At 38.1% G+C, this 15761-nt stretch overlaps 1 protein-coding gene across 4 annotated transcripts in view; it reads right to left on the reverse strand.

Annotated features, from left to right (window-relative positions):
- The window catches only part of Cht10 (Chitinase 10), a 230269-nt gene that overhangs the window by 99335 nt on the left and 115173 nt on the right, over positions 1-15761 (reverse strand). For all 4 annotated transcript variants that reach the window (XM_070101974.1, XM_070101973.1, XM_053797031.2 and 1 more), the window contains 7 exons: positions 15730-15761; positions 14029-14208; positions 12526-12658; positions 10648-10789; positions 5754-5962; positions 4265-4482; positions 1043-1381 (listed from right to left, as the gene is read on the reverse strand). The exon at positions 15730-15761 is cut by the window's right edge and continues 82 nt beyond it. In XM_070101974.1, coding sequence (XP_069958075.1) covers positions 1043-1381; positions 4265-4482; positions 5754-5962; positions 10648-10789; positions 12526-12658; positions 14029-14208; positions 15730-15761 — 1253 coding nt within the window. The remainder of the gene's footprint in view (positions 1-1042; positions 1382-4264; positions 4483-5753; positions 5963-10647; positions 10790-12525; positions 12659-14028; positions 14209-15729) is intronic.

Raw genomic sequence — 15761 nt, forward strand, 5'->3', positions numbered from 1 at the left:
ACGACAAATATTTTAAGAGAAGTTTAAGCTTCTCTTCTTTAAGAATAAAGAACTATTTTGTCTGCCAAAATATCTTATCACTCTTTTGTACATGACCAGTACTGTACATATGCAGCCAGGCATTATTACTGACAAAAGTTGTGAGCACATCACAAAATTATAAAAATAAAATTATGTATTCCAAATAATTTTACTCTATTTTTGACATATGCCATATTTTATAAATCCAAATACAATGCTGAATTTTTTATAAAAGTGATAAATAAATTTCTTATTACAAACATAAATTTTTCTTATATACCAATTAATGTAAACAGTCTTTATTTAGAACTTTTATGAGGTACATTAGCAGTGCAGTGTAGTGGCACATGATGTTAATATTTTTTCATAAGTTGCTGAATTCATGAAAATATGCCCAGTTTGTGATAGAGATCTTTGTTTTTATATATATGTTGTAGTTTTACATTAAAATTGGTTTATTTCAGGGTATAGTCTGTTAGTTTCTTGAATAGAATATTTTCCTGATATTGTTAACTGCATGGTTGTGAAAACATGTCAGTTCATGGTTTTCTGCAAGATGAACTTTTTTGAACTGTACTAGTAAAAATGTCAATCTGTGAGTTTTTTTAAGTTAACTCCTGATTAAGTGGACAAATTTTTTGTGATATATTTTAGTGGGTTTCTAGGTGGAGTTGCTGTAATTATAAAACTGTTTCCGTGTTTCACAATAAAATAGCATTGTATTGTAAAATAACTGTAAACTGCCCCAAAATAAATGTCATTTTGCATCAGTTTTATATTCAAATTTGTTGGTTTCTTGAGAAATGGTGTGACCTGGTAAAATAAGTCATATAGTATAACATGTTCATAGCATAAAAAGTGATAATGTTGTATTGTATCAAACCATGTTCAGCTGTGAAGTTCCTGGTATTTATGAAATGCAAGACAGTGCATAGTATACACTCCTACCATAAAAAAATTATGGAAGCGACTGCTAAATACACACACACACACAAACATAGATGAAGGAAGCACTGTATACCTGAGGCATAAGTAGTAGTCCTAACAGGGGTGGGTGGGGTAGCTCCTGGAGGTGTTTTGGCACAGTTTCCTCCTGGCCTGGGGGGTGGGTAGGGCACACTCCTCAACACTCGGTTAATGGCACGTAGGAGGGGCATGGATTCCCTGCAACAATCATTATGAAGGTCGTCAAAGCTAAGGTCCCACACCATGGCCCCACCATAGCCAGAGTCTTTGATGTATGTAGCCTTGTGCGCGACAGAGCTGGGGTCATCATAGCTGTACCACTGGTTGCCTTTATGAGCGTATGGTCCAATGGCACCTGTTGCATCCACCACCTTTGTCCAACCTGGACTGCGCACTGATACAAACAGAAAAAAAAAGTTAAAGTGTCTTTAAAATCAGGATAAGAAACCTTACTTTCCAGCCTCAGACCCAAGATAATTGTGTATTGTATATCCTAGTATCTGGACAGCCAGAATAGTCAAATTTAAACTTGTCTAACATTAACATTAAAATTTATGAAGCAAACCAAAGTGCAAAAGCTATATATTCTCTTCCTTGATATGCCAACTGCCACACCGTGATTTTCATCAAGACACAAATAACCCGCACATATGAGGGAGGAGCTTATGAGGACGTTTCAGTCCAACATGGACCATTTACAAAGTCACACTTTGTAAATGGACCACAACGTTGTCATAAGCTCCTCTCTCCTATGCACAGGTTATTTGTGTATTGTTCCAGTCACGGTATTGTGCCTCTTGTTGTTTATCATCAAATACAGTATTACTAATATATTTAAAGAATAAATAATAATAATAATAATAATAATAATACAGTGGAACCTCAGTTTTCGTGATTAATCCGTTCAAAAAAGTCTGACGAAAACCAAATCGTACAAAAACTGAAGCAATATTTCCCATAAGAAATAATATAAATCTAATTAATTTGTTCCAGACACCCAAAAATATTAAAAAAAAAAAAAATTTTATAGAGAATAATTATAGTTTTACATATGGAAAACAATGAAAAATTAAATATAAAGCACTAATGAAATGAATAAATGAACATTTAACATCACTTTTACCTTGAAGACTTTTGTTTCATAAAAAGCAGTTTTGAAAATAATACGAATATTTCCCTTGGTTTATATAAATTAGATTCATTTATAATTAAAAGAACTATTGTACAACTTAAAATATGATAAATTTCTTTAGTATTAAGTAGTCAGTAAGCCATTAAATTAAGTCTGGTCATAATGCCTAGGCATGACAGAGGCTCTCTTTGCACTGCAACTCATTACTGTAAATACATAATCTCGATGTACTACTGTACTTGCAAAGAAATAAAAATTTGAATCTGAATTTGAATTTGTATGGAAGACAGTGAGGAGGGGAGAGGGAGGAGGAGAGGTTATTGTTTGGAAGGGGAATCCCCGTCCATAAGGAATTCAGGTATCAAAGCCCTATCCAGGGTTACTTCCCTTCTTTGTCTTGTACTGGCACTAGGACCAACTTGAGTGTTACTGGACCCCTGTAGCACAAAAAGTCTGTCCAGAGGTCTGTTTCTGGCATCTCTTTAAAATTTGACTAAAATGGGACAGGCATTGTCATTGTGTCCTGGCAGCGCCTTTTCCTCCTGCATGATGTAGGTCCTCTTTGGTATTTTCTTCCAAAAGAGGCCTGTTTTGTCACAAGTGAAGACTTGTTGGGGGAGGAATCCTTCAGCCTCTACATACTCCTTGAATTCATCAACAAATTCTTCAGTTGCATGTTTGTCCGAACGTGCAGCCTCACCATGCCTTACCACACTGTGTATGCCAGTTCGCTTCTTGAACTTGCCGAACCAGCCACTGCTGCCCTTAAATTCACTAACAGCAGCACTTGTTCCAGGCATTTTCTTTGCGAGATCCGCATGCCTTGCCTTTTCGCAGATTATCGCCTCCAAAACACTATCTCCCACTAACTGTTTTTCGTTGATCCACACCAACAACAACTCAACATCTTCAACTGTTTGCGATCTCTGTTTCGTTTGCACATTTACCCCTTTCGCAACATCAGCTTCCTTGATTTCTTTTTTCTTCGCCAGGATGGAACTGATCGTTGATGTGGACTTCCCATACATCCTGGCGAGATTGGGCACACGTACGCCACTTTCATACTTTGCTATAAGTTCTTTCTTGAATTTTATCATGTTTCTCACCTTCTTTATCAAAGGGCTGGCACTTGGAACTTTCTTGGGCCCCATGGTGGCTTATTTAGCAGTTGCACTCAATAAACAAGCACAAAAATCAATGGATTATTATGAAATGTTTTGGATGAAGGCATGGGGTGATGCTCACTCAACGAGAAACAAAGGCAGACTGAGTCACGAACACATGGGATGCTTTGTGTGGGTGCTCGATTCCAGGAAATGAGTGACCGAGTCATGCGGGCAGGCAGACGAGTTTGGTACGGACCATTTACAACTGTACAAAAACTGAGCAGATGTACGAAAACTGGGACAAAATTTCAACGAAAAAAAGTCATTAAAAATCAAATTGTATGAAAACTAGGTCATACGAAAACTGAGGTTTGACTGTAATAATAATAATAATAATAATAATAATAATAATAATAATAATAATAATAATAATAATAATAATAATAATAATATCTTTTATGAGCAAAATAAATATTTTTACTTCAGAAAGATGGAACTTGTTTTGAGCAAGATAAAGAATTAAATTCAGGGCAGACAGAAAACTTATTTATATGAATTCTTTAAATTTATAAAAACAAAAATATATGACTAAGGAGAGAAAAAAATTAGTTTGGCTTCATTTTTAAGACTTTTTTTAATTTTGTTATTTTAAAGTTGTCATGGGACAAATTTCTTGCACAGCACAAATTGCTATCATATCCTCTATACTACCTTCCAGGGAGGTGCCTTGATGCTTGTCAAGGATTCCTGATCTAAGGAATTGAAGCTACCCTCCCCTTCTTCAGATCAAACCTAACAGCCCCCCATTCCCTAGGCACTGTATGACCATTGTGGGTTAAATGTCCTCCCATGACTATATGTTTCAAGTTTTGTACTAATAATTTACTGACTGTAACAATCTACTCCTGAAATAGGTTTCAATATTGTAGTTATTACAATGATGAATTGGAAAGATAAGTTTTGTAATGAAAAATATGCAGATATTCTTCTCAGTAGAAGATGTTTTTAATGGTAAAATAAGAAAGAGTTGGCAACTCACCAGCCTTGCAAATCTCAAAGTAGGCAAGCATGCCCTTCTGCATGGTGACAGCACCAGGGTTCCCACTGCTCACAGTGGGGGCATTAAGGCCACTCTGTGAGGGGTTAGCCAGTGTGAAGGTCTGGCCATAGAAGGGAATGCCCATCACCAACTTTCTTGGGTCAGCCCCCCTATCTACCCAGTGCTTGAGGGCATAGGCAGTGTTTTGACTCTCGTATCTGCAAAGGTTGAATGAATGTATATACAGTATACTGTATGTGGGGAGGTACCCACCTATTTGTGGTTGTAGGGGTTGATTCTCAGATCCAGACCCCTGCCTTCGAACTTGCTACTCTCCAGATTCACTCCCTCATAGTGGGCCCTATCATACACTGTTAGGTGTTGGGAGCAGTGAGAGAATTAAATCCTATGTTATTTTGTTTACATTCGATTGTCTTTTGCTTTGTATCACTGTGACTGTGGACTTCAGGAGAGTACAGTGTTATTGTTACTGTGTCTTTTATTACCACCTACAACCATAATATACATGCTCTTAAAACTATATAGGAAGCCTGCCTCCACTACTTTCTCACTAAGATTGTTCCACTTCCCGACCACTCTGAGACTAAAGAAATGCTTCCTCACATCCCTGTGGGTCAGCTGTGTCTTTAACTTAGGAGTGGTGTCCCTGAGCTCCTGTTTTTTGCCTCTCAAACACCCTATCCCTGTCTATCTGATCAATTCCCCGCTGAGTATTTTGTATATTATCATGTTGTTCCCCTGCTTCTTCTATCCTCCAATGTCATTAGGTCAAATTCTGTTAACCTCTCCTCATAGTTCATGCCCCTTAGCTCAGGAACAAGCCATGTTGCATACTTCTACATGTTCTCTAGTTGTGAATTTTTTTTTTTAACACACTGGCCATTTCCCACTGAGACAGGGTGGCCCAAAAAAGAAACACTTTCACCATCATTCACACTCTCACTGTAATGCCAGAGTGTGCATGCATGTTAGGATGGGTCAGAAAGAACTGAACCTATTTTGTTCCATCCTTTCAAAACAACAACCCCTCTTCTGCTTCCAGTAGTATAACTTTCATACTGTTACACTGTTTTCTAATTTCCTAACTCTTAATTCTCTTCCTAGTATTTACATCACAGTTTAATCTCAAACATATCTCCCCTGCCTCCAGCCCCCTCCTTGCTGCAACATTTAAAGATCATGCTTTACACCCATGCAACCCTCCAGCTACCTTCTCTTCCTCATATATTCTATCATTCATCTCTACTTTTACAGCTCCTCCTACTGACACACACTCCTAAATATAAAATATTTCCCTCCATGAAATATCTGAAAAAGCATTAAAAAGCAAAATACAAGAGGATTTAAAGTTGTGAAAAAAGAAAAGATAAGAGTGTGTGTGGAAGGTCATAAACAAAAGCCAGAACTCACAGATCTCCACTTCTACACAACAGTGTGTAGAAGGTAATAAACAAGAACTAGAACTCACAGATCTCCGCTTCTGAAGTGGAGGGGAGAGACGTGACCAGTCTTTCTCTCCCAGGCTCCATGGAAATCATAGGTCATAACATTGAGAAAGTCCACATGTTTTGACAGTGCTGTCACTTCATAGGAGCGATCAATGGTGTTGCGTGCTGGAGATACAGCTGCTGACAGTAGAAGAGGTGGAGACTGGGATTTGAAAGCCATGTTGAGTTCCTAATGAAGGATTAATAACTAATATGAGATGAGTTATATAGTTATTGTATTAAGAGTACCTGTTAGGAGCAGTGGTGAAGACATTAGGCATTTTATTATAAGTTTGGTAATATGAATAAACACCAGCAGAGGAAACACATTTATCCTACACACTACACTATGTGGTTTCACAATAATAATAATAATAATAATAATAATAATAATAATAATAATAATAATAATAAAAATAATAATAATAATAATAATAACAATAATATAATACACTTTATTTCTACAAGTACACATACATGAAAAATGTGATTATTCCTGTAAACGGAAAGACAACTTGTGACATTTTTCTTATAGGTTATTCATAGTACAATTATAATGACTTGTCAATAATGCTCCCGGTTACAACAACCTACTAGATTCTTACAGCAAATAAAGGATAATTCATAGTACAATTATAATGACTTGTCAATAATGCTCCCGGTTACAACAACCTACTAGATTCTTACAGCAAATAAAGGATAATAATACAGGTAGGCCATCACTAATCTGGCATCATTGGGACCTGTAGTGTGCAGGATTACAGAGTGGTTTGGTTATAATACACTTAATTAACCTATCAACAGAGACTCTTTCTGCTACATCTTCCTCATTTTCATCACTGCTTTCTCTTCCACTGGCTTGCTACTGTGGATTAACAACAATCTGCATAATTTCTGAGTCAGTATAATGAAATTTGAGTCAGTATAACGATGAAATTTGATATTATGCTAATTGAAATTAGTGCTGGATTACTGATGGAACCAGATAACTGATTGCCAGATTAGTGATGGGCAACTTGTAATACAGTGGAACCCCGGTTTTCATCCGGTCCGGTTATCAGTCTGCCTTTGTTACTCGTTCAGTAAGGAGAGAGAAGGAAAAATGTGCCTTCTTCAGCGATTAAGGACATTTGTGCAAAATGGAGTGAGGTGGAAAGTTTTGTGGAGAAATATCACCCTAACCAAGCTGTTGCAAGCCATGTCAGCAACATGTTGAATGACAATGCCGTGTTCCATTTTAGGGAAATCTTAAAGAGATGCCAGAAACAGGCCTTTCTGGACAGATTTTTTGTGTGACAGGGGACCAGTGACTTTCAAGCTGGTCCTAGTGCCAATAAAAGACAAAGAAGAGAAGCAACCCCAGATAGGGCTTTGATACCTGAAGTCCTTATGGAGGGGGATTCCCCTTCCAAACAATAATCTCTTCTCCCTCTCCCCTTCTCGCCATCTTCCATACGCCAACAAGAGTCTTCAATAACGGTAAAAGTGACCTTAAATGTTCATTTATCCATTTCATTAGTCATTTATATTTATTTCTCATTATTTTCTGTATGTAAAACTATAGTTAATGTCTATAAAATGTTTTTTTATTATTATCACACTGGCCGATTCCCACCAAGGCAGGGTGGCCCGAAAAAGAAAAACTTTCACCATCATTCACTCCATCACTGTCTTGCCAGAAGGGTGCTTTACACTACAGTTTTTAAACTGCAACATTAACACCCCTCCTTCAGAGTGCAGGCACTGTACTTCCCATCTCCAGGACTCAAGTCCGGCCTGCCGGTTTCCCTGAATCCCTTCATAAATGTTACTTTGCTCACACTCCAACAGCACGTCAAGTATTAAAAACCATTTGTCTCCATTCACTCCTATCAAACACGCTCACGCATGCCTGCTGGAAGTCCAAGCCCCTCGCACACAAAACCTCCTTTACCCCCTCCCTCCAACCCTTCCTAGGCCGACCCCTACCCCGCCTTCCTTCCACTACAGACTGATACACTCTTGAAGTCATTCTGTTTCGCTCCATTCTCTCTACATGTCCGAACCACCTCAACAACCCTTCCTCAGCCCTCTGGACAACAGTTTTGGTAATCCCGCACCTCCTCCTAACTTCCAAACTACGAATTCTCTGCATTATATTCACACCACACATTGCCCTCAGACATGACATCTCCACTGCCTCCAGCCTTCTCCTCGCTGCAACATTCATCACCCACGCTTCACACCCATATAAGAGCGTTGGTAAAACTATACTCTCATACATTCCCCTCTTTGCCTCCAAGGACAAAGTTCTTTGTCTCCACAGACTCCTAAGTGCACCACTCACTCTTTTTCCCTCATCAATTCTATGATTCACCTCATCTTTCATAGACCCATCCGCTGACACGTCCACTCCCAAATATCTGAATACGTTCACCTCCTCCATACTCTCTCCCTCCAATCTGATATTCAATCTTTCATCACCTAATCTTTTTGTTATCCTCATAACCTTACTCTTTCCTGTATTCACCTTTAATTTTCTTCTTTTGCACACCCTACCAAATTCATCCACCAATCTCTGCAACTTCTCTTCAGAATCTCCCAAGAGCACAGTGTCATCAGCAAAGAGCAGCTGTGACAACTCCCATTTTGTGTGTGATTCTTTATCTTTTAACTCCACGCCTCTTGCCAAGACCCTCGCATTTACTTCTCTTACAACCCCATCTATAAATATATTAAACAACCACGGTGACATCACACATCCTTGTCTAAGGCCTACCTTTACTGGGAAAAAATTTCCCTCTTTCCTACATACTCTAACTTGAGCCTCACTATCCTCGTAAAAACTCTTCACTGCTTTCAGTAACCTACCTCCTACACCATACACTTGCAACATCTGCCACATTGCCCCCCTATCCACCCTGTCATACGCCTTTTCCAAATCCATAAATGCCACAAAGACCTCTTTAGCCTTATCTAAATACTGTTCACTTATATGTTTCACTGTAAACACCTGGTCCACACACCCCCTACCTTTCCTAAAGCCTCCTTGTTCATCTGCTATCCTATTCTCCGTCTTACTCTTAATTCTTTCAATTATAACTCTACCATACACCTTACCAGGTACACTCAACAGACTTATCCCCCTATAATTTTTGCACTCTCTTTTATCCCCTTTGCCTTTATACAAAGGAACTATGCATGCTCTCTGCCAATCCCTAGGTACCTTACCCTCTTCCATACATTTATTAAATAATTGCACCAACCACTCCAAAACTATATCCCCACCTGCTTTTAACATTTCTATCTTTATCCCATCAATCCCGGCTGCCTTACCCCCTTTCATTTTACCTACTGCCTCACGAACTTCCCCCACACTCACAACTGGCTCTTCCTCACTCCTACAAGATGTTATTCCTCCTTGCCCTATACACGAAATCACAGCTTCCCTATCTTCATCAACATTTAACAATTCCTCAAAATATTCCCTCCATCTTCCCAATACCTCTAACTCTCCATTTAATAACTCTCCTCTCCTATTTTTAACTGACAAATCCATTTGTTCTCTAGGCTTTCTTAACTTGTTAATCTCACTCCAAAACTTTTTCTTATTTTCAACAAAATTTGTTGATAACATCTCACCCACTCTCTCATTTGCTCTCTTTTTACATTGCTTCACCACTCTCTTAACTTCTCTCTTTTTCTCCATATACTCTTCCCTCCTTGCATCACTTCTACTTTGTAAAAACTTCTCATATGCTAACTTTTTCTCCCTTACTACTCTCTTTACATCATCATTCCACCAATCGCTCCTCTTCCCTCCTGCACCCACTTTCCTGTAACCACAAACTTCTGCTGAACACTCTAACACTACATTTTTAAACCTAGCCCATACCTCTTCGACCCCATTGCCTATGCTCTCATTAGCCCATCTATCCTCCAATAGCTGTTTATATCTTACCCTAACTGCCTCCTCTTTTAGTTTATAAACCTTCACCTCTCTCTTCCCTGATGCTTCTATTCTCCTTGTATCCCATCTACCTTTTACTCTCAGTGTAGCTACAACTAGAAAGTGATCTGATATATCTGTGGCCCCTCTATAAACATGTACATCCTGAAGTCTACTCAACAGTCTTTTATCTACCAATACATAATCCAACAAACTACTGTCATTTCGCCCTACATCATATCGTGTATACTTATTTATCCTCTTTTTCTTAAAATATGTATTACCTATAACTAAACCCCTTTCTATACAAAGTTCAATCAAAGGGCTCCCATTATCATGTTAATATTTTTGGGTGTCTGGACTGGATTAATTGGATTTACATTATTTCTTATGGGAAATATTACTTCAGTTTTCATACAAATTGGTTTTTGGCCAACTTTCTGGAAAGGATTAATTGGATTTACATTATTTCTTATGGGAAATACTACTTCAGTTTTCATACAAATCAGTTTTCAGCCCACCTTCTAGAACGGATTAAAGACGAAAACCGGGGTTTCACTGTAATAATATCTTAATTTCTACAAGTACATGTACAAGGTATACAGGTCTAGCTGACATCAATGACATACTACTACATATAAAGCCTCTTGTTATGCAGAGCACTTCGGGCAAATTAGGTCAGTTTTGTCCCAGGATGCCACCCACACCAGTCGACTAACACCTAGGTACCCATTTTATACTGATGAGTGAACATGGACAACAGGTGTTTTATGGAAACACGTCCTAATATTATCCAGTCGTACCAAAGATTCGAACTCCGGACCTCAGTGTGTGAGCTAAGTGTGCTAGCGATCGAGCTACAGGACACACCAGCCACTGGATGCTACAATTTGAACACTGTTATACCATATAAAAGGTTAACTCAAACCTCAAAGCTAATTACCAACCTTTATAATGTTAGTGAAGGAAGAGACATCAGATTGTGGGCCTTTAGAACAATCCATCTGCCAACATCGTGGGTACATCCAACCAAAGTCCAGTCCATCAAAGCCATAGGCTCTCAATACATCTGTGGTGTGCTGCACAAACCTGTATCAAAATTATTCGGTTTGCATTATTGTTGAAATTTTTTTAAACACATTATCACCAATATACAGTAGACTGCATGTATGTATATGTATATACGTATGTGTGTGTTCAAATTAGGGTATATATGAGAGAAGGGAACCATCTTCAAGTAAGTAAGCCATATTAGATAGGGATGTGTGATGTCACTATGAGTGCTTAATGTATCAAACACTGCAGTGAGGAGGAGGCTGGAGGCAGTGGAAGTGTCATGTTTGAGAATAATGTGTGGTGTGAATATTATGCATGAATTCAAAGCATAGAAATCTGTAGGAAGATAATGAAAATACGACTCTCTCTCTACATCTGATGAATATACTATAATGCAGTCTAGCCCAATGAAGAGCCTTCTCTGTAAGAACTTTATGGAAACCTTCTGATTCACATAAATGAAATTCTAGCAAAAAGCTTTGTAAAAGAAAAGGAACTCCATATATCCTACCTAGATGCATCAGTTAGAGAATCTGAGTTGAGCAATGATGCTATGGGATATGAAACAGCAGCTCACCTTCTTAATAACAGACAGCATTTCACTGTTGCAAAGACAATCAAGAGACTGACGTAGGTACCTTAAGCAAGTAATATCTCACATAGTTTTTTCTACTACACTTGGGGGGTGCTTGTTTTCTGTTGACATGCAGAACCTAATAATGCCTTTCATTGATATTTCATTTATTTCAGTGGTACATTATAACTGGTTAATTTTGGGGGATGGAAGACAACCTAACTTAACTTAACCTAAATAATGAAAATCAAGAAATTAGCTGGAAACTGACATGAGAGAAATGCACATAAAATTTGAAGGTATAGGCTGCAAACAAAACCCATATGCAAGAAATCCACATAACAACTGCAAGGATGGGCTGCAAACAGACAGTTGAGGGCAACTGCATTTGCATACTAGTGGCTTTTTTGTGGCTAACCATGATTTATTACACATAAGCTACATTATCCTAATTTTTTTTTTCAACAAGTCGGCCATCTCCCACCTAGGCAGTGTGACCCAAAAAGAAAGAAAATCCCCAAAACGAAAATACTTTCATCATCATTCAACACTTTCACCTCACTCATACATAATCACTGTTTTTGCAGAGGCACCCAGATACAACAGTTTAGAAGCATATATAAAGATACAATATAAAAAGTGACCTGAAATAATTACAATATCAGGGCCCCAATTATATATATACTGTCCTATTACACATCCCACCAAACTGCCAGTATCCCAAACCCCTCCTTTAAAGTGCAGGCATTGTACTTCCCATTTCCAGAACTTAAGTCTGGCTATATAAAAATGACCGGTTTCCCTGAATCCCTTCACCAAATATTACCCTGTTCACACTCCAACAGCTCGTCAGGTCCCAAAAACCATTTGTCTCCATTCACTCCTATCTAACACACTCATGCACACTTGCTGGAAGTCCAAGCCCCTCACCTACCAAACCTCCTTTACCCCCTCCCTCCAACCTCTTTGAAGACGACCCCTACCCCGCCTTCCTTCCCCTACAGATTTATACGCTCTCCATGTCATTCTACTTTGATTCATTCTCTCTAAATGACCAAACTACCTCGACAATCCCTCTTCATGCCTCTGACTAATACTTTTATTAACTCCACACCTCTAATTTCCACACTTCAAATTCTCTGCATAATATTTATACCACACATTAAAAAAATAAAAATTTGAATTTTGAACTTACTTGGTGGCAGCCTTGGGGTTGTTCACCAGGCGGGAGTACTTGTCACTGACAGAGTCCACCCACCCTCCCAGACCCAACATCACTTTCAACCCCGGAGCCTTCTGTTTCAGTGACAAAATTCTCTGGTAAAAACCTGAAATAGATAACATGAGTGAGGTATGTTGAAGAAATCTGACACTGAGGTATGTCAAAAAATCTGACAATGATTAAGGTATGGCAAAGAAATCTGACACTGAGGTATGTCAAAGAAATCTGACACAGATTGAGGTATGTCAAAGAAATTTGATATTGATTGAGGTAGGTAAAAGAAATCTGACATAGACTGAGGTATGTCATTAGCATAAAAACTGTAGTGTCTTCTGGCACAGTGATGGAGTGAATGATGGTGAAAGTTTTTTTTTCGGGCAGTGAACTGATACATATAATCTCTTTTCACAGATGTTCCCTTTGTTGCTAATTCATAGTAGAGTGATGTTGATGGAGAGCACAATGCTAATATGCAGATGAAGACAGAAGTATGCAGACAAAGCTTTTTAGAGCAACATGAATAGAGCTCTTTCTGGTCATGATTTAATAAAGCTCTACTTAAATCAAAACATTGTTGAAATAAAGGTTTGTTCTGCATACTTGTGTATTTATCAACACAGCAGAATCCTATGCTATCTAAATTTTTGTTGTAGAAGAAACTACCATACTATGTGTTCTTTGACACTGATCTCCAGTCCTTCAAGCACAACCTGTGGAGTTAACTTCTCCACAACATGTTATATTATGTAATTTTCTTCCAGGTAAAAGGACACAAGTGCAACTAATGTGACATTTTATTGTAGTAACATTTTGCTACAAGTGCAACTAATGTGACATTTTATTGTAGTAACATTTTGCTCTCCAGAAGTGTCCTTGTATTGTTTGTAATGGCTTTGTTAAGCTGTTACAAACAATAGAGGGAGACAGAAGAGTATATATGAGTACAGAATGAGGTGCAAAGTTCCTGGAGAATGAAATATTGCCACAATAAAATGTCCCATTAGTTGCACTCGTATCTTTTTACCTAACATTTTGTCGGGAATTCTACCAACATTATTACAATTTTCTTCCACTGGTTATAGATTTAGTGATTCTTAAAATAAAATAAAAATAAAATTGCAGTGTTTTGCAATGATGATTAACATGGATAAGCCCCTTATTATATAATGCATTTAAGAAAATTAGAAATAATTTAGGGCTAACCTTGGAAAAATACTAAATCTAACTTAATGACATATCACAGGTTAGCATAGTTGTCTGAGGGTAAGTTTACTACAATAACTTTGTCTTTTTATAAAAGCAATGTTAATATGAAGAACAGTAACATAAACCCTCACTGACAGTTAATGCACAAGTGGATCATGAGTATTTACATTACTTGGAACTGAGACAGTCTTGGACAGTACAGATGTGAATCAGAAAGTCACAGTTTATGTACAGGAAAAAAAATAAAGGAAGATTCACTTTGGGACTTACTGTAGTCAAAGTCGAGGTAGGGGTCTAGTGCACGCATGACCAGCTCTGAGGAATCGAGCATGGTATAGGCATAGATGAGGTGAGTGCAGAGGACTGGATCAACATACTCAGGGGCATATTTGTAAGGGTCAGGACGGTGGTAGGACCAGCTAGTGAAATAACACACAACCTTGTAGTCGCCTGTAGGAAAACAAAAATGTGCTTGGTCATCTTTGGAGTACATACGTCTGACACCTGTCACATGGAAGCACTGTATCTTGCTTGCTAAGATCATTGGTAAAATTTTTCCTGACTTGTGTCTTAGTCATATAATGATGTACACAATGTTTTTTTTGTTCATGTAACTGAGACCTTCCACTAGCTTACTAGTCCACCCTATAATTCATTAAATATCACATCACAGGATATGATATTTAAAGTTTTCCACCCGTCTCCATTTAAAAATTGAAGAATCACATTTCCACTTCTTAAGATTACTTGTGAGAAACAGTGAGTAGTACTGGACTACATATGGCACTATACAAACTATTGTGGCAAGTTACCTGCTGGCTATGGTGATATTAGGACAAACCAGGAACTTGTATATGGACTTTGATAGTTTTTTTTTTTTTTTTTTTTTATTATCACACCGGCCGATTCCCACCAAGGCAGGGTGGCCCGAAAAAGAAAAACTTTCACCATCATTCACTCCATCACTGTCTTGCCAGAAGGGTGCTTTACACTACAGTTTTTAAACTGCAACATTAACACCCCTCCTTCAGAGTGCAGGCACTGTACTTCCCATCTCCAGGACTCAAGTCCGGCCTGCCGGTTTCCCTGAATCCCTTCATAAATGTTACTTTGCTCACACTCCAACAGCACGTCAAGTATTAAAAACCATTTGTCTCCATTCACTCCTATCAAACACGCTCACGCATGCCTGCTGGAAGTCCAAGCCCCTCACACACAAAACCTCCTTTACCCCCTCCCTCCAACCCTTCCTAGGCCGACCCCTACCCCGCCTTCCTTCCACTACAGACTGATACACTTGATAGTTGTTTACAAGTAATCAAATAGAGCACATGTTTGGTGTAAGCATTATACGACTAAACACAATTATTAATAGTAACTAACTTCTCTCTTGTTACCAGTGACAGTTCTTGCATATCAACTGTGACGTGCTTAAATTACAACCAAAAAACTTTTATATATTCCATGTTATCAATAAAATACTGATTTACAACAATTCTAATACAGTTATTACTAATAAGTTACTAAAGAAAAATCAGCATGGTAACTGTTATAATGACAATTGCAGGAAAAACTATTTTAATTTCAGTGTTTACAGCAAATATGAAATTAAACATATTCCAGCATTATTTATTAGATTTTATATACACATTGTATTTTATTAGTAATTCAGGAAAAACTATACAGGAAGCAAAAGTCAGTAAGTTTCATTTCTTGTTATTAGTAATCTAATTTTTTTTAACACACCAGTCATTTCCCACCAAGACAGGGTGACCCAAAAAAGAAGAAACACTTGCATCATCACTCACTCCATCACTGTCTTGCCAGAGGTGTACCAATACTACAGTTCAAAAACTGTAACATATCTCCACCCCTCCTTCAGAGTGCAGGCACTGTGCTTCCCACCTCCGGGACTCATATTTCATGTATATTCATGCCACTTTCAGATCAAACATACATGAGTGTACTCACTTGGAGCAGCCATCCTTAAAAGTGTAGCAGCA

This window comes from Cherax quadricarinatus, chromosome 79 (genome assembly GCF_038502225.1).
Source record: "Cherax quadricarinatus isolate ZL_2023a chromosome 79, ASM3850222v1, whole genome shotgun sequence".
In the NCBI taxonomy this organism is placed as follows: Eukaryota; Metazoa; Arthropoda; class Malacostraca; order Decapoda; family Parastacidae; genus Cherax; species Cherax quadricarinatus.